At 35.1% G+C, this 27998-nt stretch overlaps 1 protein-coding gene across 6 annotated transcripts in view; it reads right to left on the bottom strand.

The window, feature by feature from the left end:
• Positions 1-27998, bottom strand: part of Cntn6 (contactin 6) — a 346717-nt gene that overhangs the window by 17169 nt on the left and 301550 nt on the right. For all 6 annotated transcript variants that reach the window (XM_076567479.1, XM_076567480.1, XM_076567484.1 and 3 more), the window contains 3 exons: positions 2821-2996; positions 2349-2466; positions 1595-1753 (listed from right to left, as the gene is read on the bottom strand). In XM_076567479.1, coding sequence (XP_076423594.1) covers positions 1595-1753; positions 2349-2466; positions 2821-2996 — 453 coding nt within the window. The remainder of the gene's footprint in view (positions 1-1594; positions 1754-2348; positions 2467-2820; positions 2997-27998) is intronic.

The raw sequence follows: 27998 nt of genomic DNA, 5'->3' as shown, positions 1-27998 counted from the left end.
CATGCTCTGAAGACTTCTTCAATTTCTTTCTTCAATGTCTTATAGATTTTATTACATACATGTTTGACTTTCTTAGTTATTGTAAGATATTTTAATTTTCAAGGCTATTATAAAAGGTAATGTTTCCATCTTTTCTTTCTAGGTCTGTTTGTCATTTGAATACAGAATTTTTGTGTGTTAATTTTGTATCTTGTTACTTTGCTGAAAGCATTTATCAGCTATAGGAATGTCCTGGTGGAGTCTTTAGGGACTTTTACGAATAATATTATAACATCTGCAAATAAACAGTATCTGACTTCTTCCTTTCCCATTTGTATTCCCTTGATGCCCTACAGTTATCTTATCACTGTATTGAACAGGTATGGAAAGAGTGAACATTCTTATCATATTCTTAATCATAATGCAAATGCTTTGAGTTGCTCTCCATTTCGAAGGGTACTGGATATTGGCTTGCTGTAAGCTGCCTTTATTATATTTAGGTATGTCCTATCCCTGGTCTTCATATCACCAGTCTCTCTAGGATTTTTAACATGAAGGAATGTGAGATTTTTTTCAAATGTCTTCTTTGCATCTAATGAAATGAACATGTTATTTCTGTCTTTTAGACTATTTATGTGATAGATTACATGTATTGATTTACATATCCTTGCCATCCCTGCATCTCTTCAATGAAGTGAATGTGATTATGGTGGGTAAACTTTTTACTTTGTTTTTTAAATTTTGTTTGCATTTTATTGAAAATTTTTACAACTATGTTTATAAGGAATGTTGAGATATGATTTCCTTTTTTTGTTTTTTGTTTGTTTGTTTGTTTTGAGTCATTATGTATTTTGGGCATTATGTAATAGAGGCTTCATAAAAAACAGATGTGGAAATATTTGTTCAGTTTATATCTTCCAGAATACTTTGTGGAATATTAGCATTAGTTCTTTTTTGAAGATCTTGTAGCAATCTGCACTGAATCTGTCTGGCTCTAGATGTTGCTGTTGTTAGGACATTTTTAGTTACTATTTAATTAATTTAATTAATATTTAATTAATACTTAACTATGGTTTTTGGGTCTGTTTAAATGGTTTATTTCATTTTGATTTAACTTTGGTATGCTTTATATATCAAGAAATTAATTTACTTCTTTTAGGTTTTCCAGTTTGGTAGAATAAAGATTGTTAAAGTATATCCTTATGAGTCCCTGAATTTCCTCATTGTTTGTAGGAATGTCTTTTTCACTTCTCAAATTTGAAATTTGGATCCTCTTTCTCTTCCTTTTGGTTATTTTTGTCAAAAGTTGATTTTTTTTTCAAAAAACCAACTCTTTATTCATATTTTTCTATTGCATATTTTATTATTTCTATTGCATTAATTTCAGCCCTGAGTTAATTTCTTCCTATCTACTCTTATTTATTCTTGTTTTTCTTTAGGGCTATCAAGTGTGTCATTAAGTTATTAATATGAGATAGCTCCAGTTTGGGGATGTAGGTAATAATTTATATTATTAAAATTGTTATAAAATATGTTAATTAGGGCTATCAAATTAAAATATTATTTCCATGAGAATCATTAATAGACAATCATCACAAATATGTAAGTCATGTACCTGTAGCAACAGCTTGCCAGCCCACGGAAAAGGGTGTTCGAGTCTGAATAGTAAATATTTGAATGGGGCTGTTATTATCAGGACCAGGTCTCCAGCTCAGCTTGGAGGTGGTACTTGAGATGTGTTCCACTTTTACGTCTTCTGGAGGACCAGGGGGACCTGGAAAATATCATTTATGACAACTATGTTGGAAATGTTTAAACACATCAGTTAAGGATTAGAATGGCTTAGTTTACCTGCAATACATAGAAAATAAATTATTGAATACAAACTAGTGGTTGTAGATTAAATATTAACAATCTGTCACATCCAGATAACACATTAGCTTATAAATGCCATCTCTGGAGACTAAGGAATACTAATCATTCATTTGTTGAATAGCCTATAACAATGAGCTGATTTCAAGATTAATTCATCATTAATATCCATTCTCTCTCAAATGTATCTTAAGTAAATATAACTAATATGGACAAACGTAAAATCCTATATAGTTTATTCTGCTCTGACAGTAATGCCTAATTAAAAATAGAAGACCAGTCTAAATTTTAGGAATTGGTACTTTGTGCTAAGCACAGTCATTTATTGGCCATAACCACAGAACCCATAATATGGACTCTTGAATTTACAGAACAGGAAATTACTTGTGGTTTTCTCTCATCCCCCTCATTTAATTCCTCAAACAGCTACCATTTATGTGTGGACATTTGTGATCATGAATAAGAGATCGAACCCCTCTTTCATCATTTCTGCTCACCTCTCACAATGATATCAGCTACCGCAGACAAGCGTTCCAGTGTTGTTTGCACTGTGCATAGATATTTTCCTGAATGTCCTAATTGAATATTCCTTATCATCAAGTCCCCAACAGATTCCTGAAGACAGAAAGAGGGAGCTGCATGAAAGCATAATCACACACAGCGGGTCCCATTTTCCTTACAGCTGGGTGGATATTAAACATAAGACAGTTTTGAAATTAGAAGATATACTAAGATTATTATAATTTTCTATAATTGATCCCTTTTATTATCCCCTTTACTCTAATTGCATCTAGAAAACAAGTATTTCTGAGAAATACATAAAATAAAGCAAAACAAAAACAGATGCAGCTTTATACACAGATAGTGATTATGCCTGTAAATAAAGACGGAGAGAATGATTATGAACTACGTGGATTCATGTAAAACATGCTTTGTTTTATTAAGAACTTCACAATTTCAGATACTTACTCCCCCAATTCTTTCAAAATGTGCCACTCCTTTCTTTAAGTCTATGACATCTCCATTAAAGTACCAAACAAATACAACTTCCATGGTGGGGTCATGAGACACTTGGCATGGTAAAACAATACTCTCACCAACTGTAACATCCATTTTAGATGGTGGTATTGTAATGACAGTTCTCTCTGTTGAGAAAAGATTACTTTTTAAAAGCTTAGAAAATGTTAGCATGTGTTTATAAAACACATACATTTAAAGTTATGTTATTATTTTATGAAAAAGGAAAACAAAAGAAAAGAACAAAACACCATTACATTCAGTATGAAAAAAATTCTTTCTGTTTTCACACATCTTGTACTTGCCATTGTGTGGCTTAAAGTTATTGACAAATGAATCATCTGTATCACCCTCTCCCCCAAACCTCAGGGAACAGAGCAAAAGGAAGGGCAAAAAATCGTCAGAGACAGAGATTGAGAGGCCTAGAGAGAAGCAGTGTTTTCTAGATATGACATGGCTGCTTCATTGATGACCTCATAGCAACTGTGGTTGTTTACACAAGATCAAGCCAGTGAACACTGTAGCATAGATCATGAAGGGCTTCATAAGACCCATCTGTTATGGAGGAACTATGGGTACTTGATCGTTTTGGGAAGAAGGAGAGTCAGGTTTTGTTTTTTTTTAATTGTTGGTGGTGGTGTTTACTTTTTAATGTTGTGGTTCCTGGTAGATTGAGAATATTCTAGTAAATTGTCCAATATCCAAGAGCACATAGGAAACACAATGGGTTATTTTAAAAAGGTGATTTCATATGGATTTTCAAAAATGCTTGAGTATGATTTGTCCTTTCCCATATTCCTGCCTTTACTCTGCCTTCCCATTGTCCTCCCCATTTAATCCTCTCATTCTAATTTCTTCATTTTCTCTTTATAAAGCTGTGTGCTATTTTCACTTTCTTGGAAGACCTACCTTGTCCTCCTAGTCCCTTACTAGCTTCCTAACTTCTGTTTATTCTAGTTGAAACATATATATCTAATGCATAAAAGCTAGCAACTGCATCTGAGAGAAAACAGGCAATATTTTTTCTTTGGGCTCTAAGTTACCTCAGGCAGCATGATTGCTTCTAGTTCCCACCATTTCCCTGCAAAATTAATCATTTTATTTTTCTCAATAGTTGAATAATATTCCATTGTCATATTTACCACATTTCCATTCTTCATTTATCAGCTGATGAGTGTCTAGCTATTTCCAATCTCTGGCTATTCTGAATAGGGTGACAATGAACACAAATGAAGAAGTATCTCTGTAGTCAGAGGGAGACACCTTTGTGTATGTGTCCAAAAATGGTATAGCTGGTTCTCGTGGTAGATGGATTTTGAGCTTTTGAGGAACCTCACATGAATTTCCATAGTGGGTGTACTAATTTTCACTCCTACCAACAATGAATAAGTGTTGCCATTTTATCCTCATCCTCATCAACATGAGCTTTCATTTGTTTTAATGACCTTGGCCATTATGACTTGTGTGAAATAAAATCTTAAAGTTGTTTTAATTTCCATTTCTCTGATGGCTAAGGAGGTTGAACATTTTAAAAATATTTATCTGATGCTTGTGTATCTTTGGAGAACTCTGTTTAGTTCTATGCTCTATTTTCAAAATTAGGTTAATTTTTTTCTTGATGCTCAGGGTTTTTAGTTTGTTTGTTTGATTTTCATGTTTGGTTTTTGCTTTGTTTTGTTTTGCGCTTCCTCATAATTCTAGGTTAATCCTATGTAAAATATAAATTAGTACAGATTTTTCCCATTCTGTATGCTGCTGGTTTGCTCAAACGATGCTGCACTTTGCTGTACAAAAGGTTTATTTATTATTATTATTATTATTATTTTGCTTCCTGTGTCCCATTGATTAATCATTGGTCTTAATACCTGTGCTATCAATGTTTTGAATAGTCATCCTTTTCTGTGCCATATGCTTTCATGTGCTGATGAGAACAAACCTATTCCCAACTTTTTCTTCTATCAGATTCAGGGTATCTGGTCTTATGTTGAGCTTCTTGACCTATAGAGACCTATTAATACAGGAGCTTCTTAAAATATAAACATATAAGCAAGGAATTTAAATGGAGCTACAATATAATGGAGAAGACAATGCTCCAACTAGATATCTAATACCACCATTTATAACCCCTCATACTGTACAAAGAATAAGTTATATTTTATTGAGCCATTGGCAAATGGAGCTATATAGAACACCAGTATAACCAGTATGGTTTATTGCCAAGGTTATTAATTACCCTCCAAATCTAATGGTAAGGCTCTACTGAAAAAGACAAACTTACTTACATCATCAAACATAGAGAAACTGAGCCAGTATTCAACTAGAACCCTCACCCCTACTGACTAGCATTTGTGGTGGTAGAAGGTACTTTGCACATTGCAAGAGGAGAAATTTAATGACTAATATCACCCAACTGTAAACCCTGTGACCTACAACAGTGACCTTCCTGTATGGTATACTAATATCATAGTGATGTAAATGTTATGGAAGTAACCAAGCACTTTTTGATTGTATCTAAGGTCCTTTGCATGAGGTGGAACCCATACTTGAGACTGTTAAAATTTCCAAGAACCTGAAACTAGATAATGTCATGGGCCTAAGGGAAAACCTACTACTATTATTCTGCTAAATGAACATAGATATAAAGTAATTCCTGATGACATACTGTTATGTCCAAAGATCAGAGCATCAACTCTTATCTGAGAAGCTTCTTCTAGCACTAAATAGTAACTAACAAAGGGGCCCACAGCTTAACAATGTGCAGGGAGTGAGAGACTTTGGAAGACTCAGCACTAAATGACATGTTGTTTAATAAAACCTCTTCCCTCAACTCAAGGTCCTACAAGGAAGAAAAGGCAGAAAGAAGAGCTAGAGGCAGTAGATGGCTCCAAGGAAACACTGTCCAGTGTCTTTCAGACACAACAGGACTGATAGACATATGAATTCATAGAGATTGTGGCAGCATTCAGAAGACCAGCATAAGTTAAAACATACAAAATCCCATTATGCAGAAGGTGAAATAGAAATGATGTCCTACCCCTTACCAAGAAGCTACTAATAATAAGATACCTGTTGTCATTAGGAAAATCAGGTTTATCTTCTAATGGGGTGACACTGGGTATATGAACCACCCTCCAAGGTAGACACCATGCCCAGAAGTGAGTAGTTGGAAAACACAAAATAAAATCCATGTCTTTTGTGTGCTTTTTGTTTTGTTTTGATACTTTTTATCTTATTGTTTCTTTTTACTTTGTTATTTTTTATTTTTTGTTTTTCTCTATATGAAAGACAGAGAAAAAACATGGAATTGAGTGGTTAGGAATGTGAGGAGGATCTAGAAGCAGCTGGGGTGGGGAATATAATCAAAACACATTTTATTTTAAAAATTTTGCAAAAGAAGTAAAAAGAGGATATGAAGTCATTAGGGTAGAGAGGATGGGTGGATCTCGGAGACATTAAGAAGATGAGTAGAGGGTGAGTCTGAGGCAGATGGATATAATCAAACCATATATGGAATTCTCAAAAAAATAATAATACATTTCTTAAATTATATACTGATTTCTTCCTAATTCATGTGGAAATAAGTTACAGTAAAGACCTCAAAGAACAACATTCCATACATAGCAAGCCACACTATTTTTAGAGTTTACTCTAAATACCCAGCTATAGTAGTAAATAAAAATATGTAGCTACCACTCTAAATAATTCATTAGTTTAAGAATCCACAAGACTAACTGCATTTCTAAGATTATATACACCACTATTTGTGGAGTTATATAAATTCATGCTTTTATATTTAAAAGTATGAAGGAAACATTTTATATTTTGGGAATGCTTGGGATGATCTTTTTTTTTTCTTTTAACTAAACTTGTCACATGAACAGGAAAGATGGAAGTCTCTATTTGTACATCCACACTTTTCTATATCAAAATGTGCAGCTGTCATAGAAACCTCTTCTTTATATACACTTTTCCAAAGGCCAATGCTTATATCACAAGTCCCAATACATCGTTGCATAAAACTTCAACGTAATTTCTAAGACTAATAGAGCTTTACTTGAGTTCTAACAAAGAGTAACAACCATAAGCATTTTAGTTACTTACTATAGTAAAATATGCAGTTTTAATTTCAGAGAACTGAGAAATTACCAATACTGAGATCCATCATTTCTTTCTTTGTTGTTGTTATTTTTTTCATACAATCTATATTGATAATGATTCCACCTCCCTCAACTTCTCACAAATCTCCCCAACCTCTTCACCTACCCAAATCCACATCTTTTCTTGCTCTGTTTCTCACTAGAAAACAAACAGGTATGTAAAAAAAGACAAAAGAATAAGATAAGATGACATAAAAGTAAAGAAACATGGTTAGGACAAAAGCAACATACAGAGAAAGAAAATGAATGAAGAAAAACCACAAGAAACACAAAGAGATATAGAGATCTATTCAGTAGAACACACAGAAATCCCCAGAAATTGCGAGATTTGTAGCTAGAACATACATAAGCAAAGGATCTGTTGGGGAAGAGGAAGAAGAAGGAGGAAGAGAAAAAGGAAGAGGGGGGGAGGATGAAGAAAGAAGAAGGAGAGGAGGAAAACAAGGAGGAGCATGAGGAGAAGAAAGAGAAAGTGGAGAAGGACAAGAAGAAGCTCAGACAAAGCCTGAAATAAAAATAGATTAAAAAAAAAATACCATTGAGTTCAGTTTGTTTTGCTTTCTATTGCCGGGCATGGGGTCAGGCCTTAAGAGTGGTTTGTATACCTAGAAAGACTCCATTAGAGAAAACTAATTATTCATTTTTTTCTGGAGGAACACTAGATATACAGTTCAATTAACATACTCCCTAACTTGGCGCTGAGAAGCAGTTCCATTTTTTAAGGGCATTTGCTATGTAGCACTCAAATAAGTTGGGAATCCCACAAAAGTCTGTAACTCCAGCTCTCTGGAATGAGACACACTCTACTGTCTTCAGTGGTGCATGCTCGCATGTGCACATACACTCACACAGACACACATGTATAAATAAATAAAATAAACCAGCAAAAGCAAACTTAAAATCACAAAAACATTCCCTTCATATCAAAACTAAAATCACTGAAGGAATAGACGCACAAGAAAAAAGTCTAAGGCAATAATCACAAAAATATATGAAGACATTTCGAAATAGTTAAATTACCATGGCAAATCCACAGAAAAAAGTTTAGCTGTCTAAAGAAAGATCATTAGCTTCCACGCAGTCTGGCTTCTTTTCTCTAGTTAACAAACCAAACCAGCACCGAGATTATATTTATATTATCAGATGATTAGTGTTTACTACTGCCATGAATGTTTCCACCACAACTTATTGACCTTTGTTCACCATCATAAGGGAAGAAGTAGATTTAGATGAGTTATAAGGCAATCATCAGGTAGTGAAGGTTCATCCTTCATGAACAGATCAATTCATCATAAGAGTCCTGAGTCTGTGGGTTATTTTCTGAGTGTGTCTATTACAAAAGTCATCTCTGACTCTTGTCCATGTTCCTTTTGTCATCAGTACCATGTGCCTTCTGTGAACTCTGAATTATCCCACCAGCAAACAGGGTCTCACCACAAGTATCCCCTGAACGTCAGGCCTATGAGCACCAGAGATTAAAGAGACATTTCTATCCCTTATAAAGTATACAGGCTTGTGAGGTTAGTTGTAACAACAGAAACAAACTGAAACAACGCATCACTCAATTTTACCTACATAAGTTTAAACTGTTATTTTATATAAAAACATCATAGTGGCAAGAGCACGGCAATGGGATAAAGGAAGTAATAATTGCGGGTTTTAAGGTAACATGATAAAGTAGCCATGGTAAAGATGGAAAAGAGCCTTATATGCCTGAGAGTAATGGAGAGAATGTGACTCAGAAACAAAAGCCCTAACTATCTTAGATACATTCTATCATATTATAAGCAGGGAGAAGTCTGAGGACAGGACTTGATAACTGTCTCCATTCACAATTTCAAGTATTGCTTACATCTTTCCCAAGTGCTATCTAATATTTTTGACAAAATTTTAGTAAGAGGAAAATATTTTTCTCTATCAGTTTCTTTGAAAAACATCACTACTATTTTATTTATATTTGTGGGCAGATGAGTTGGCTAATTAGATGTGCTGGTAAAGTCAAACTGTCCCTATTTAAGTTTTTAGATCTTGCATTTATACTAATTTTCAAGCATTAAAAATGACAACCACTTCTTCCATTTAAGATACTGAACAGTGGTAAAATTAGACTAATTATTCTTTATGCATTGCTCATTGGCCATACAATGATGACTAAAGCTTCATGAATAAGAAATGATCATAGTATGATACGTAATTGTTAAACTTTCATTAACATGTTCCAGCTTTTAGATTTATGACAAATATTTATTGAGGACTCTTTACCTCTCCATCCTCCTGTTAAGTAATGACATTAAATTATTTGGTATGGGTTGTAAAACAAAGTGCCAAGTAACATTGCATATTTGCCTTCACAAATGTGTCAACGGAGGGAGGCTGTCATGTATGAGATTGCATTACTGCATACATCTCCCAAACTGTGGCATCCCATGTGTGTGAATTAATTCCATTAACATGTTCTACTACTGAGGGATTAGTTTGTAAGAAAGAGATTGCTTTAACATAGAGGTTCATGGCAATTAAGAGCAACCTGAGATAAGCTCACATGTAGCAAGAAAGAGCCACATCCCTTGTTGTGAAGGACGTTTAGAAGGGATCTGTATCAAAAGGCCAGTTTGGTAGGTGGAGGAAATAATTTTGCTAGAAAGTCCTGGATAAGCCAAAGTGGAAGACAGGAGTGAAAGTGGGAAGAAAGATGAAGTCCCCTGGCAGTCATAGACATAGAAAGACTTCATTCTCATCAAGCCAGTTAGCTAGTGGGTCCCACTGGAAGGTAAAACATGAGCTTAGTTCAAAAGACATGGAAAGATTGTTTTTGAAACTATTAAAGATCATTTTTCTTTAAAATTTTTATTAAAAAAATTTTTCCATTAATTTTACATACTAATTTTTATAAAATTTGAAAAGGGTGATATTGATACATGAGTGGTTCAATCAATTTATATATACTAAAACACATGTTTTGGGTATTATAATTTCATATAAAACACAATTTAAATACTTTGTTGAACTTATATCTTGATTATTAGATTTTTCTTACTTGCTTTTCTGAAAACTCATCAGACTACTGGAATCTATATTTTTAGCAGCTTCATTTTCAATTGAGGTAATTACTTGGGCTACATTACCGCTCTTCACAAGTGCATGCTAAACACTTTTTTTTTTTTTGATGCGTTTATTTTCCAAAGGACCTTTAAGGCCAATATAACATTTTTAGAGCTACTAACTGCAGTTTCAGACAGCAAAATTGCTGTGAACCTGTGACAAACTGCTTTTGAAATGTAAATTTTATAACATTTAGAGCTGTTAATAACACGAAAACATGGAATATTTTTTATTCTAAAACAATTTAATCTTTTGTCACTGAAAAATATATTTTATGCAAGTTTTTATTTAACTTTTCAGGTAAATGTATATGAAAGAATGTTGATGTTTGTTCTGAATCGGGCTGTAACCCATGTACATTGTACAGGAAGCTGAAGTGGCTTTATGATTTGTGTATTAGTTTAAAATGTCACTTATTCATTCCATTGTGAGTTTTTCAATTATAAAGAAAAACTCATTAATAATTGGTCTTCCTGAAGCTTTGTATAAAAATAGTGTTCTTCTCCTGGAATCAAATAATCTTCAAATTAAATTTTTATTTCTAGCCTTGTGGATATTAGCTCTGCCATGTTTCAGAAGTGTTCAAAACTCATAGGTTTTTTTAAACTCTTTGAAGAATTCATGCAACTGTGTGATATTCTTTATTGCACTGCCCAAACATAAAAATATGCTTTATTTTTAATAATTTGCTGGGTGCCTATCTACTACCAGATCTGCTCCTGAGACTGGAGAGTTAACACTTCTGAAAATGCCACAGCAAGAGGTGAGCGAGCTGGCCTGCTCAGACTCTCAAGGCAGGTGCTGCTGACTCTCAAAATCCTTTTCTCTGCAGCGTACATGGCTGTCCACTGCTGCTTTATGCTGCTGCTTCCACTATCACACCCATCCACATGGATGTGGACCCTAATGTCCCTACCTACCTACTTGGGAATCAAGCTCTCCTAACAGTCATTAGGCTTGAACGTGCACACTGCACAATGGGCTGTTGATGTAACCAACCGTCTTATTAAATAAGAAACACAGAAACAATGTAAAAGAGAAAGCCGAGAGGTCAGAGCTCAGAGCTAAAATCTCACCCTTCCTCCTGCTGTCCCAGCTTCGCGAAAAGAGACCTACCTCCTGTCGGTTCGTATTTTTAAAGTATGTTGTTCTGCCTTCTCATTGGTTGTAAACCCAAACACATGACTGCCTCGTCACTGTCTGAATGTACAGCCCCCTAGGTCTTAAAGGCATATGTCTCCAATGCTGGCTGTATCCCTGAACGCACAGAGATCTTATGGGATTAAAGGCGTGTGCTGCCACCGCCACACTCTTGCTATGGCTCTAATAGCTCTGACCCTGAACACACAGATATCTATGGGATTAAAGGCGTGTGCCACCACCGCCACACTCTTGCTATGGCTCTAATAGCTCTGACCCCCAGACAACTTTATTTATTAACATACAATCAAATTAATATTTCAGTACAAATCAAAATAATATTTCAATACAATTAGATTACCACCACATTTCCCCTTTTCTATTTTAATAAAAAGAAAAAAAACAAAAGGTTATGACTAACAAAAGAAAAACTATATACAAAAGTACAATAACTATATACAATATATACAAGTAATAAATACCTAAACAGGTATTTGACAAATCAGAGAAAATAATTCCATTATCTATCCTATTTTGGTAAATCCAAGATGTATCTAATGTACTTTCTATCCTAATTAATTTTCAACTATAACTAACTAATCTTCAACCATAACTAACTAATCTTCAAATCCCTCAGAGACCCAAGAAGGGAATAATAGTAGCTAACAAAAATAAAAACAGGAAGTGCATGCAAGCAACTTCCAAAAAATTTTGTGAGTTGACAGAAACAGCCAGCTGCCTGGGCAGTCACCTGAGGTTTCTCCGCAGTGTTGGGGCATCATCTTCAGCCTATAGGCTTAGTGTATCTGACAGACTCATTTGTGAAGTAGGATGTACACAAGGTCAACAGTTCAACCTCACATTGGGTGAGAGCAGTCCACGTACCAGAAACACCTGAATTCCACTAGTGTCCTGTCATGATTCAGGATTTTAAATTCTGGAAATTGTTGACAGTTTTTTAATTCAGCTGTCCATTCTTCTTGGCTGTGTATATATGGCTTCATCTCAGCATCCCCTTCTTCTCCACATCCCTCTATTAAATGCCAGTCTACTTTTGAGAGGCATGAGCTTTCAGCTGCTGTTCCATTGTACAACAGAATCCATCGGCCCTCTGCCTGTTAAGCTGCCTTCGAAGAAAAGGGCACCGTACCTTTTCCGGATGCGAAGGCCACTTCAGGGATGGGGCCATATTGTCCTGGCCTCAGAAGATGCCTTTTGATAAAGCCATAACCACACTTGTTTTGGCAAGAATCAGTAGTCCCTTGTTTCGTGATCTGTCTGTCCATTTTGTCCTGTTGATTCGAGGATACTTTGTTGTCCAGTGGCTAACTTTTGCCAGAATGAAAGTTGACTCCATATGCAGTTTCTTCAATGCCCATATTTTCTCTAAAGTAGATTGGTACTGCCAGGAGCTGACATGTCTCAAAAAAGAAAAATTTTCTAAGTTATTAAAACATTTTAAATGCCATATTCTGTAGATCTCTGAAGGGTTTGAAGATGACCTGTCTAAAACATCTCTGCTCAATTTTTAAAACATATCTAATATGACTACAAGTTCTATTGTAATGTCTAACTACTAACTTTCATTTCTTTATATCCTAATAGTTGATAATAATAGCATTCAAGGATCAGAAATTTGCATTACATTGTTAAATGGATGGAATAAATACAATTAGAAATATACATATAGCATTTTCTAACAATATCAGTTTCAAATTTGTGTACAATATAAAACAATTCAATCCAATGTAAAGTATTTAAAACTAGTAATTGTCTTTTTCTTTTCTTTCTTTCTCTTTTTTTTTTTTTTTAAACAAGAACTTTAAATCTAATCTCCTTTGCTTAGCCTTTTTCCTAACCCTTGACAATAACTTGTAACCAACCCCCCTAAATACTGAAAATTATCCCAGACCCAAAACCCATTAAAAAGACCAAAAAACCACCCGCCCCACACCACCTCTTTGGGAATGTGGGCGTCGTATTCTTAAAATTGCTTCCTGCTGGGTATGGGCGAAGTTTTCTTTATCCTGAAAGAAAAATTTTAGGTTAATTGTCAAATTCTAGGAGAGGTAACTATATCCTTCATTATCCAGTCTGTGTATAATGCCAAAGTTGAGGGTTTATCTCAAGTCCTTATTCAAGTAGTCTTTGAGACTGGATCATCTCAGCTAGTCATCTCAAATTTGCTCTGAGCACCTTGTAGTTCAAAGCTGATCTGTGGATGATGTTTGTCAGCTTAATGATATTATTATTGTCCACGTGGAATTGTTGTTGTTGTGGGGCCCCATCTTCTTTCTGGAGACTTCAGTTGATGTTAGGCCTGGCCATGATTTCCTGCAGAAAACTGATAAGAGACTCGAACACAAAAACATATATATGCAGCTAGCCTTTTTTCTAGAATTAGTTAGTACTCTATGTGACCATTCATATCTTAACAAAGTTTAAAATGTATATATATATATTAATCTTGTAAATTTTGATATAAAATTTATACTTTGAGAAAAGTTTAAAGAATCAGAATAGAATCAAAGAGTTGAGATTAGTAATAGAATAGTCCCTTAATTAATTTTGCTTTTGTCCTGTACCATAGCAGAAATGGCTCTTATTCTGGCATGATACAGGGAGTTTGCATTTTCCTTTTAACAACATGCTTGATTTTAAAGAAGGAGAGAGCCATTCTCCAACTCCAAAGTCAGCTTTAAATTTTAATTGAACTGGGACTGTTAGAAGACCAATAGTGTTAAATCTTTAGAGAAAAGCAGAAACAAACATTTAGGAAGACATAAAATTTTTTTAGATAATATATACCCATACACCGTTTCACTCTGTTTCTTGGGATAGATGATTTGTCCCTTTTCTTCAGTTGTCTCATTTGTCCAGTGTTCTTCAGATTCCTTAACCTTCATTCTCCTAAAAGACAAAAACAAAAACCTTTCCCCAAGACTAATTTTGGGGATGTTCCTTTTTGGCAAGTTATTATCTGATGAAATGAAAAGGCATGTTTTATTGATACAAGTTAGTTTAAATTGGATGTTCATGCTGGTTGATGAACTATCACCTCCTCTAATTAAGAGGTCTCTCTTGTTCAAATCGAACCTTTATCAATTTTGATGGTACCCACAGCTTATCTTCTCCTGTAGAAACAAAAGCAAAACCACGTCCCCAATGTAATACATACCCTGGTTTCCATTCTGAGGTCAGCACATCCTTAAAGTATATAGGCTGATTTAATTCTGTAGTTTTTTCTATTATCCAATGTCTCTCTGCAGCTGTTGTTCCTTTCTCATTGGCATTCAGAAAATTCAAGGTTAGAAGAGCATTATGCAGTCTATTTCTGGGGGTTTTTGTTACCCATTTCTGTTTATTTAGCATATCCTTTAGAGTTCTGTTTGATCTTTCTATAACTGCTTGACCTGTAGGATTATGTGGTATGCCTGTAATATGCTTTATATTGTAATAAGCAAAAAACTGTTTCATTTTAACAGAGACATATGATGGAGCATTGTCAGTTTTGATTTGTGCAGGTATACCCATGATGGCCATAACTTCTAGCAAATGAGTGATTACAGAATCAGCTTTTTCAGAACTCAAAGCAGTTGCCCATTGAAATCCTGAATAAGTATCGATAGTGTGGTGTACATATTTCAATTTTCCAAATTCTGCAAAGTGAAACACGTCCATCTGCCAGATTTCATTTCTCTGAGTACCCTTTGGGTTACATCCTGCTGGTAATGGCGTCTGATTGTAGAAGGAACAAGTAGGACATTTCTTTATTATTTCTTTGGCTTGTTGCCAGGTTATGGAAAAATCCTTTTTTAAACCTTTACTATTAACGTGATGTTTTTTATGAAATTCTGAGGCCTCCAGCACATTTCCTATCAATAATTTATCAATCTCTTCATTGCCTTGTGCTAGAGGGCCTGGCAGACCAGTATGGGATCGAATGTGAGTTATATATAAAGGATGATTCCTTTTCCTGATTGTATCTTGTAATTGAATAAATAGTGAAGTTAATTCTGAAGCATCAGGGATAAATTCTGCAGTCTCAATATGTAACACCACTCTTTCAGCATACTGAGAGTCAGTTACTATGTTGAGAGGTTCTGAAAAATCCATTAATACCAACAGAATAGCATACAATTCTGATTTTTGCACTGAATTATACGGACTTTGAACCACTTTACTTAAATTTTCTGATTTGTAACCTGCCTTTCCTTCTTTGTTGGCATCTGTATAAAATGTACGAACTCCAGATATGGGTTTTTGCCGTACAATTCGAGGCAAGATCCATTCAGCTCTCTTTATAAGATCAATTCTATTGCTTTTGGGATATTTGCTGTTAATTTCTCCCAAAAAATTACTGCAAGCTCTTTGCCAAGGTTCACTTTCTGTCCATAATTTTTCAATGTCCTCCTTAGTTAATGGTACGACAATTTCTGCTGGGTCTATGCCTGCTAATTGACGAAGTCTCATTTTTCCTTTGTAAATCAAGTCAGAGATTTTTTCCACATAAGTTTTTAATTTTTTATTTGGTTTATTTGGTAAAAATATCCATTCCAATATAATATCTTCCCTCTGCATTAATATTCCAGTAGGAGAACGCCTAGAAGGTAAGATAACCAAAATGCAATCCAGCTTTGGATCAATACGATTCACGTGTCCTTCATGCACTTTCTTTTCTACCAATGCTAATTCTTTCTCAGCTTCAGGTGATAATTCTCTTGGACTATTTAAGTCCTTGTCACCTTCTAAGGTTTTGAACAAATTAGTCAGTTCATCATTTTTTACCCCAACAATAGTTCGTAGATGAGAAATATCTCCAAATAATCTTTGAAAGTCATTAAGAGTCTGTAGTCTATCTCTCCGAATTTGCACCTTTTGGGGTCTAATTTTTTGTAGCTCTATTTTATATCCTAAATAATTAATAGAATCTCCTCTTTGTATCTTTTCAGGAGCAATTTGTAATCCCCAGCGAGGCAAAATTTTCTTTACTTCTTCAAACATTATTTCTAAAGTATCTGCATTTGAGTCAGCTAGTAAAATATCGTCCATATAATGATAAATTATAGATTTAGGAAATTTTTTACGTATCACTTCCAATGGCTGTTGTACAAAATATTGGCACAGAGTTGGGCTATTCAACATTCCCTGTGGGAGGACCCTCCATTGAAATCTTTTAACCGGTTGAGAATTATTATAAGTAGGCACTGTAAAAGCAAATCTTTCTCTGTCTTTTTCTTGTAAGGGTATTGAAAAGAAACAGTCTTTTAAATCAATAACTATGAGAGGCCATCCTTTTGGTAACAGAGTAGGCAAAGGCATCCCAGATTGTAGAGAACCCATTGGCTGAATTACTTTGTTAATTGCCCTAAGGTCTGTTACCATTCTCCATTTACCAGATTTCTTTTTAATAACAAATACAGGAGAATTCCAAGGGCTGGTTGATTCTTCAATATGCTGAGCATTTAACTGTTCTTCTACCAGCTCTTCTAAAGCCTGGAGTTTCTCTGTTGTTAAAGGCCATTGCTGGACCCATACAGGCTTGTCTGTTAACCATTTTAAAGGTAGAGCTGTTGGTGTCTTTGGAAGATCATCAGTTATTGTGCCCTGTTCTTGTATAATATGGATGGCTGGTGACCACTCATTAGAACAATATCTTCTAATATTTCTCTCAGTAACATGTGCTAGTTTATGATTTGTTTCTGAGATTGGAGGGATGTTAATCTGAGTATTCCATTGTTGCAACAAGTCTCGACCCCACAGGTTCATAGTTATGTTAGCCACATATGGTTTTAATTTTCCTCTCTGTCCTTCTGGACCTATACATTCGAGCCATCTTGCACTCTGTTTCACCTGAGATAATGTCCCAATTCCTAACAGTTGAACGTTTACCTCCTGAAGAGGCCAAGTTGGATGCCAAAATTCTGGTGCAATTATGGTAACGTCCGCACCTGTGTCTACCAGACCAGACAACAAAACACCATTTATTTTTATCGTTAATTTTGGTCTTTGTTCATTAATAGAAGTTTGCCAAAAAATTTTCTTTATGTTTTCTCCTGAATTTTCTATTCTCTCTGTTTCATCATTCTGACCAGCATGATTTATTCCAATAGGCATTTGGTTATTTAATCGCTCTCCAGAGCAGGCATTTCCTCTATGGCTGCCGGAAAGGTTTGAACTGGATTTGCACTGGGGGCCTGCCTGAGGCCCCTCTGGGAGTTTCCCGAAGACTGAGGCAAAGGATTACCCTGTCTGTCCTTTGTTGATCTACATTCGTTGGTCCAGTGTTTTCCCTTACCACACCTTCTGCATACTCCAGAAGGAAGGGGCATTCTGTTGCCATTGTTCCTTGAAGAAACATTGTTTCTGGAAATGACCTGTCTACAGTCCCTTTTCAAATGTCCTTGCTTTCCACATCCAAAACATCTAACACTCCTCAAACCTTTTGAAATTACTTCTCCTACCCATGTATCATCATGCTCATCAGCTTCAACATTAATTGTTTCTCTAATCCAATCTTCCATAGGTGCAGATCTTGCCCTTAATGGCCTGATTATTCTTTTGCATGCTGCATTCGAATTCTCAAAGGCCAAAGATTCAATTATTGCCTTACCAGCTTCTGAATCCGAGACCGTTCTCTTTACTGCTGAAGCCAGTCTTTGTAAAAAATCTGTAAAAGACTCTTTTGGGCCTTGCTTCACCTTTGTAAATGACTCAGATTTTTTTCCTGGTTCCTCAACTTTGTCCCATGCATTCAAGGCTGCCGTTCGACATAAAATTAGGGTTTGGACATCATATAAACATTGTGCTTGTGCTGAAGCATATTGGCCTTCGCCCATAAGCTGATCCTGGCAAACTTGTACTCCTTTATCCCTCCATTGTTTTTCTATGTTTTTAGCCTCCTCCTTAAACCAAGTCAGAAATTGAAGTCTCTGGCTGGGTTCCAGAACACCTTGTGCGAGGTCCCGCCAGTCCTGTGGTACTATCCTATTATATGTTGACCAAGTGTTTAACATTTGCTTTACATATGGGGAATGCATGCCATAAGATACTATTGCCTCCTTAAACCTTTTTAAATCCAACATTTCAATTGGAGCCCAAGTATTTTGTGTAGCCATTTGATCAGGCATCTGCTGTACTGTTACAGGATAAATTAAGGGTGACTGTGTGAAAACAGGCTTTCTTTCTGCAACCTTATGATCCCGACTTGAAACAACTTCACTGTTAATTTCTTCTGTCTGAATTTTTACAGGTTTAACAAGTTCTTCTAACGCTGTTATCCTGGCACTTAAATGGACTATCTTTTTAAATATTAAAATGTGGATTATTATAGTGATGAGGTGCATAATTCCACCAATACTAATATTATACAGTTGTTCCATTGCCAGACTGCCTAAAATTTCGAACAAAAACCAATTTTCTTCCAATGCACACATAAAACCCATTTGTTTTTTAATGTGGAAAAAAAATTCTCTTTTAGATAGTTTCCTTTAAAATATCTGATATATTATGACTTACCAAATCTGCGTAGAACAGTAGAAATCCGAGGGGATTTTCAAAGCAGCCACCTAGTGTCCCAGGTGTAAATCCAGAGAGAGAGAGAGAGAGAGAGAGAGAGAGAGAGAGAGAGAGAGGAAAGAGAGAACGCACAAGAAAGCGTAGCCGGCTAAAGCTTAAATGCAGCCACGTGTTCCCTCTTGTGCCGAGTCAAGGCTTGGGTCTGGCTTCCTTAAGCTCCGACCACGTGCTTTGACTTTACAGGCAGGGCCCTGTTCGGCAGGGCAGGTCTGAGTTGTTTGTAGCACCGGCTTTAGGCAAGCTGCTCACAGACCTAGGCCCGGGCTAGAAGTTGCTACCCGGACTAGGACGCCAGCAGCTCGGACTAAGAAGCCGATCGCCGCCGGCCGCCGTGTGCCGCCGCTGCCGCCGCCGCGGGCCGCCTGCCGCCCTTGCGGGAAAGCGGACCTGCCGCCAAGCCAAGCAGTTTTTAATGGATTCTTGTCACGTTGGGCGCCAGATGTTGATGTAACCAACCGTCTTATTAAATAAGAAACACAGAAACAATGTAAAAGAGAAAGCCGAGAGGTCAGAGCTCAGAGCTAAAATCTCACCCTTCCTCCTGCTGTCCCAGCTTCGCGAAAAGAGACCTACCTCCTGTCGGTTCGTATTTTTAAAGTATGTTGTTCTGCCTTCTCATTGGTTGTAAACCCAAACACATGACTGCCTCGTCACTGTCTGAATGTACAGCCCCCTAGGTCTTAAAGGCATATGTCTCCAATGCTGGCTGTATCCCTGAACGCACAGAGATCTTATGGGATTAAAGGCGTGTGCTGCCACCGCCACACTCTTGCTATGGCTCTAATAGCTCTGACCCTGAACACACAGATATCTATGGGATTAAAGGCGTGTGCCACCACCGCCACACTCTTGCTATGGCTCTAATAGCTCTGACCCCCAGACAACTTTATTTATTAACATACAATCAAATTAATATTTCAGTACAAATCAAAATAATATTTCAATACAATTAGATTACCACCACAATGGGCCACCTTCTCACATGTGTTCCACTCAAGAGTACAACCATGCCCATATGTTCATGTACATGCTGCATCACACCACTAGCCATTAGTACAAAACAGGTTCGGTGATAGGTAGATGAAGAACTTCAAGACAATGGTGGAATGTGAGACCAAATACAGGGCAGGTTTTAGCAAGAGATAATGTGAGACTGGATAAAACACCTAAGGAGCATGGCCTGTAAACCACATAAATAAGCATACTCTTACATATGAGTAAAGTAGAAGGGAACAGGGTTACCAAAGGATGATGGGATAGGAAAGATGGGAAAAGAGAACAAGATGTTCAAAGGGAATAAAATTTCATCTGGATAGGAAGATGATGTTTGAATGTTTATTAAACAGCAGAATGAATATTTAATAATATATCACATACTCAAATTTTCTGAATCAAACTAGTATAGTTTTATTTTAAAAGCAATAAGTATGTTACATGATTGATATGTTAATTAGCTTAATTTAATAACATAACAATGAAAACATCATACTGTGTTCTGTAGATACATGCCATTTTAGTTTATTACTTAGTTAAGTTTTTTTTGAAGAAGAAGTGTGTACTTTTCTTAAAAGATGTGTGGAATATAGGAAGTATGGAGTAAAGATGTGGTCTAATGGGATACCTGTATCTTGGGTGTGAAAGAATGAGGTGTTTATTATGAGGTTAATCTGCATATTGCCAACTTGAATAGATTTGGAATCACTTGGGAGACACACTTCTGGGCATGTATTTGAGGGTAATTTAAAACAATTTAAAGGAGGGACAATGCATCCTGAATATAGGTGCTACTAAAATATGGGCTAAGGTCCAAGACTAAATAAAAAGGGGGCCATGAAGAAATCAGGCAAACACTGGAATTTGTTGTCCTCTGCTTTCTGACTAATGACACAAGGTGATTTTTATCTTTAAACTTCTGTTCCCATGCCTTCCCCAACATGATGAACTATATCCTCTCAAACTGTGGCCATAACAAAGCTTTCTTCCTTAAGTTGATTATGTCAAGTATTTTATCACAGCAATGAGAAAAGTAACTACCCTGTACACACAGAAAATACCTGTATAGGCAGACACATTCTCCAAGAAAATGTGAAGTATGGGTAGCTGGGCATAGCATCCCCTGTAAGTATCCACCTTTGTAGACAAAGCAATGCTTAGGTCTCTTGTTCACCTCTCCAAATTGCATGATGACCAACTTAATGCTGTGCATGTAACTTTCAAACAGTCATGAAGCGCTGATTATCCTCTTAGAGAGATCACTTTGCAACTGTACACAGCACCAGAGGAAAACTCAATGTCTATACGTTAGAAGAACAAGATCACATTTGCAGAAATGAAGAATGATACTTGAACTAAACAAATATGCAAAGTCTTTAAGACTACTTGCAGCGGGGGAAGAAGACTTTGTTATTATTTAATCCATTAATTTCTTCATTTGCATAATCTTCAAAGTGTTAATAAAGTCAAGCATCGGAAAGATTTCTTCAAGCCACTCAGACTTAAAAATAAAAAAATGTACATGTTTTCATATATTCTCATCCTTTCCTAAGTGTGGATATATTCAAAATAGAGAAGTTTATGTTGCCTGAGGTTCATTAATGTTGAAATATTTTTTGCAACTTATTAATAAGGGATAGCATTAGAGCCTGAATTGTACAAATTAAGTGAAGGGAAGTGGACTGTGCTAGATTATCACTTGTGAAACTTTCAGATTCATTAACCATTTTCATCTTGAAACAAAGAGGATAAAATAATTCATTTCACATTATTTTATTCCTCTTGCAATTACCATCTATGTTCATTGGATGTCTAGGCCAGTGATTCTAAAATTTCAGCATACACAAGGATTTCTTGTCGGATGTGCTTGAAATGTAAATTTCTCAATCCCCACATAAAATACTGATTCAGTAGATTTCAAGGGAGATCCTAGCATATGGACTTTTCATAAGCTTCTATGGTAGATTTGTGCAGTTATCCAAATGCTACACTGAGAAAATATTGAAAAGGTTTTAAATTGACATTTCTATTTTAGGAAAATTGACATTATATTAAATGTAACATCAGAAAACATCTAATACTGTGGATTCAGGAAAATTTCACTATTTGGTAAAATGCTGTTAGTCAAAAAAATTTCAGATGTAAACATGGTGGTCCAATGTTCCTAGGAATTAATTTTATGAATTGAACACAATCTTAGAGCTCCATAGGACAGTTGATTGTAAATAAAGCTCCAGAATTCCTAGGTTAAATACACACTAATTGAAGAATTCCTATACTTAATAGATACAGAATATTTTCCTTTTGTTTAATACTTCATAATATGTCTTGTGAAATAGGAATTGTACAGATACATCAGTATATACAGTATGTATAATGAATGTACATATTTTAATCTTTATGAAATTATCATGAAAACTAGAACCTAATATTATAGAAAATGCTGCTAATTTTTAAGATAGTAACTCTATTTTTGTTTTATGCTAAACAAACATTCTTTAATGTTTTTAAACCACATTCAGATCTGCTTCCAGATAAATTATGATATATAGAATCTGCTTCCCCCCCATTAATTAAGATAAGTGCTGGGGAAGTAGGTAAGGATCTACAAGAAAGAAATTTAGATATCAGTTGTTTAATGTCCACATAAGACTCTTTGTATTATTTCCTCCAGTTCTATGTGTATTTTTAATTTTTTTCTACAATAGAAGACAACAACCAAAAAATGCTAGAGAGAATGAAAGTTGTTCTACACCATACAGAACAATAGTTTCCACATAGCATCTAAAGTAATAAAAACTAACTACTTTTTAAAACTTATCCCACATACAAATGAGAAAGTTTGGAATACCAATATTAACTTTTTTTTAATCTACATTGGCAACACAAAGTCATCACACCAAAATAGTTTCACATACTCATCTTGCTTTTCAGATATGTAAGGAGAAATTTTATACAATTCAGTACACTTTTGAGTTTTACTCAAATTTAAAGTCATAATTGCAAATATGTTTTCAAAACTTATCTTCAGTTATGAACTTGCTAGCAGACAGGAAAACTAATCATACAAAAATCTGTCAGAAACATACAATCTCTTCTATATCAGTGGTCAAGAACACTATTACATGTGATGATTTCTAGAACATCTTAGAACCCCAAAAAGGTTAGCAAATGTGTCTAATATCATTAACCATAATGAATCTAATACTTTTTTATAATTATGTTTTGATTTCTTTTATACTAATGACATGGTTGAAATCTTCATTTATGAGAGGTACTCTTTTCAAGGTTACTGCTTGAAGCTAACAACTCTACCTCAAGGTCCACAATGTACAAAATACATTATCAGCCTGTTCTCTCCTTACAAACACTGGGCTCTGTCTTCATATATTTATAACATGACAGGAAGTGTTGCTAAGATACAAATATAAAGTATTCTAGCATATAAATAACACTTCAAATAGGTGATATTATTCTATTTTTTTCTTACAAAATAACTTGTGAAGACTAGAAACATTAAAATATGCTTTGGAAATAAGAGCCCCTCTCTAAGTTCCTGAATATCTCTGATTTCTAATCTGCTTCACCTTTTCTATTGCTCTGTTTGTATCTACATTCTTCTATTGGAACTGCTTTTCTTTTTAACAATAAAAGCTTTATTAACATGACAGTAGTTCAGCTTGCAAGCAAATACATATTTTCCCCAAAGAAAACATATAAATGCCCAAGAGTATCTATGAAGATACTTAACACTCCTAATCAAGGAAATGCAAATCAAAAACTCACACCTTTTAGAAGAGCTTTTAGCAAAAAGACAAGAGATAAGTGTTGTTAAGGCTGTGAAGCAAAGGTAACACATGCTCTCTTAACGATATTGTTAATTAGATACAGCCATTAGGAAAAAATAAAATAAAACCAATATGGAAGTTCCATAAAAACATAAAATAAGAACTTTGATACTGTAGAGCATTCCTTGGTCTTATTACACACCCACGTTCATCACAGCATTATTCACAAGAGTTGATACATAAAAGCATAGTTTGCATCTGTCATTCATTGGAAGGATAAAGAAAATGTAGACTTTCACAACAGAGTTCTATTAAAATATTATTCAGCCCAATGACATGAAAAGGCATTTTCATTTCTGACAGCACAGATCTGCCAGGATGACATGAGGAATATGTCATAATATGCTATAAGGACTATTTTCATGAACAGAAAAATTATTATATTCACTAATGTATATGTGGATTCTAAGATTGCTTCATACATAAAAACGTTGTGTGCAATGGTGGATACCAGGGAGAAGATGGGTGGGAGGAATGTAGATGCACTGGCCAGTGATAGCAAAAGTAGTTAGTTATTATGAAGAGTAAGCACAGAACACTAACATCCTGCAGGGTGGCATGGTTATCCACCCTGTACTGTGTGCTCTGGAAATTAGATAAGAGAATTAGCTTTTGGTATTCTCACCACAAATGGACCACTATAAGGAGGAATACAGAAAGGCATGCTAATGTCTTACATTAGTAATAAGTTGCTATGTGTAAGAGCGTATAGAAAAAACATGTGCATCTCACATATTTTATAATTTTTTATTTGAGAAAATTATAATGACAGCCTTCTAAGATTGTTTGAAAGGGTATTTTTAAATGCCTTTATTTTGTTATTTGTGGTGTTATTTGACTGAGAAAATAAGGATCATTGCTGGAGTGATCACCTTGAATGTGAAAGGAAATCAGATGCAGGATAGTGATAAAGAGTATTCATAATCTATTAACTCCCAAACAATGATTCATTCATTGCTGATCAAATTTTAAGGAAGAAATTCATTTTGCTATGTGACAGGTAGTTTTTTTCATGACATGATAACATCATAAAATTTCTGGAGTGAAGATTTCAATCCAGATTTGTATTGCCAAGCAAACCATTAATCAAGGGAAATCATAGAATACAGGCACTTTCTAAGTTGTTTCTTTATTCAATTAATTTTCAGAAACTACTGGAATGTAAAATCTGCCAAAATAAGGGGATATATTTAACAAAAGAAAATGGTGGTATTCAAACAACATAGTGTTGATATCCAGGAGCAGGTATATTGACATGGAAGAAAGGAACCAAGATAGACATCTAACTGAATTATTGTCGTGTACACAGGACACCAAGCAAACAAATAAGGTCAAAAAAACAGAAAACTCAAAGCTAATGCTCCTCAAAAATGCTTAGAGCAAAGCAAACATGGCAGAAATCAGTATGATGTAGAATTTATTTCTCTCATTCAAGCTAATTAGAAATGAAAATTTTTAATTGTTACTTATAATTTTACTCCTCATGCATACAAACAATAAAACTAGAATTTTAACATATTTTGCGATATGCTAAGGTTATCTGCTAAAGTATGTTCACACACACTAAAATCTACATGCAGTGCTTTAATTATTTTCTACCATAGGTTAGGTTGGATATTCTTTAATTTCAAAGCACAAAGTAATCATGGTGATCGTGGTCCATATAGCCCAGTTTACTTGAAGTCACTGTTAGCCATTTATCTTTTATAATATTTTAAAAATCCAGAATAATAGCAAATAATGGTAGAGTTAATAAACCAAACAAAAAATAGAATTAGGCAAGAGATAGCATTTAGACATATACATAGTACACAAGTATAGGAACTATGCAATGTTATATGAAATATTTTATCAGAAAATAAGGATGACAAATTAAATATAGGTCTATATGGGAACTAATAATCAAAGCAGAAACTCATTTATTCTGAAATTCTGCACTGACGATTCTGCACAATGAATAAGACATGCCAACTACTCAGTTTCAAAGCTCTTGGTGCTTAGTAGGCTATTACTGTACTTATGTTATCAGATGTACATGTCTTATAAAGACTTCAGATCACTTGTCTTTTCAATTGTAACTTTCTAGTGGGCATTAAAGAATTAAAGAGCTTTGCAGTTCTATAGATGATAGAAAATGATACATGTTTTTGGTTGTGATTAGTTAACATTTTTAATTGCTGTGAAAAGACACCGTGACCATAGCAACTCCTATAAAGGAAAACATTTAATTGGGGCTGGCTTACAGTTTTGGAGAGTTGGTCCATTATTGTCATAGTGGTAAGCATGGCATTGTGCAGGCAGACATGTTGCTGGAGAAGGAGTTGAGAGTTCTACATCTGGCTCCATAGGCAGCAGGAAGAGACTTGCTACTCTGCGTCTGACTTGATCATCGGAGACCTCAAAGCCCACTGCCAGTGACACATTCTAAAAAGGCCACACCTCCTAATAGTCCCATTCCCTATGATCCTATGGGGGACATTTTCTTTCAAACCACCATTTTGTTTCTACAATTGCACCTGAAAAATTGTACGAATCAAGTATTTGAGAACCAAAAATCCATTCTAACTTTAATTGTGGTATTGAAGGAAAAATAAAAAAAGTTATCCTGACCAGTATTAAAATTATACATATATGTGTGTGTATTTCATCTTCCAAAATAATTTCCTCATCAATACTTTATAATTAAAAAATGTGTTCACTAAAAATACATGAAATCCCTCTTTTAAGAGGAATATAGACTGTGAGATTAATATTTTGAGTGAGTTGGTCATACAGAGAATTTCACTGGTATTCTCTCAATCTCTACAATATGACACATGTGATCCAACGTCCTGTCATATCTCTGAGACTGTACGTTTGGTTTATTCAAACAAGCTGGGGTTTATGATAAATGTGCGCTAAAACAGTGCAAAGCCTCTGCATTGCTGTTTAAATCCACAAAGCCTCCAATTATCTGCCTGGCTTGGGTATGCATTCCTCTCAGTAATGCTGACCAATCTTAGAGAGTGCTCTCATTCTACATGAGAAAAAGCAGAGGCCATTCTGTATGTGGGTATAATAAAGACTTCTATCACAAAGAATAAACAACTAAATGAGCAGCAATAAACTTAATTTGCACATTAGATATGCTTTTCCAAGTTCCGACATTTCAGTTGAAAATAATGCTGAAGCAATGAGGCCTATAATTGAACATCCAAAACTTCTCCAGTGGGGAAACAAAAACAAATGTTGCCTGCAAACAAGATCATTTTTATAGCCTGCTGTTACCCTGCTTTTCAATAACTTTCTAAATGCCAGATCAAATAATTCATTCCTTTGTATGATATTCATATACCATTTTATATATGTATAGGATGTGATTTTTTTTAATGTCCTAATATTGAAAAACCCTTAAAACTATTTTCCCTTCTCTTCCATGTTTGTGCCTATAGAACATGTCCTCAAATCACATTGGGCATCTTGCAAGGATCTGGCAAGGCAGCTGCTAATTGCATTCACAGTATCTGAATAGAAAATTGCCTCATCCTGCTGCATTAGTGAAGTAGAAATTTCCAGACACACACTGCAGATAACTTCAGAATCCTCTTAACACAGATAAGCCATATCAGCTAAAATTAAGCTGGAAAATATCTCACTCTTGTAAACTATTATCTTTTTACATGTTATCTAACAGCAACATTTCCTGCATGACTGAAGCTGATAAATAAATTCAAAGGGATATGATTGTTTTATCAGCTTTATTGAAATTTCTCATTTGTTACTCACCACTGTTATCCTTATATTGACTAGTATGTACTAACTTAGGTTAGAGAAATAAAATCATCTTTGACATTGGAATGACCATCAGATGGACATTATGTGTCAGACAATGCACATACAAATATTAAGCCATCTTGATGCGTAAAAAAATGGTTAGAACAATATACACTACTTTTTCCCAGACCAAAGCTTCAAAAAAATTTTTTTTTTGTTTTTTTGAGACAGGTTTCTCTGTGTAGCTTCGTGCTTTTCCTGGCACTCTCTTGGTAGTCCAGGCTGGCCTCGAACTCACAGAGATCCGCCTGGCTCTGCCTCCCGAGTGCAGGGATTAAAGGCGTGTGCCACCACTGCCCGGCCAAAGCTTCAAATTTATAGGTTGTAAAATGACATTTTTTTTTTTTTAACAATGCTACCTTCAACATCCTTGAATGAAGGATATGAGAGACAGCAGTCTAGTTGAGACAGGATTATATGAAGGTTGGACAACCTAATCAAGATTAGATTCTGCAGGTCAATACTAGTTTTTTAAAGTGATTGTAAATACATTGTATAT

This window comes from Peromyscus maniculatus, chromosome 3, assembly GCF_049852395.1.
Source record: "Peromyscus maniculatus bairdii isolate BWxNUB_F1_BW_parent chromosome 3, HU_Pman_BW_mat_3.1, whole genome shotgun sequence".
Lineage (NCBI taxonomy): Eukaryota > Metazoa > Chordata > Mammalia > Rodentia > Cricetidae > Peromyscus > Peromyscus maniculatus.
The sequence above is the reverse complement of the archived record's forward strand: the minus strand, read 5'-3'. Positions and strand labels throughout refer to the sequence as shown.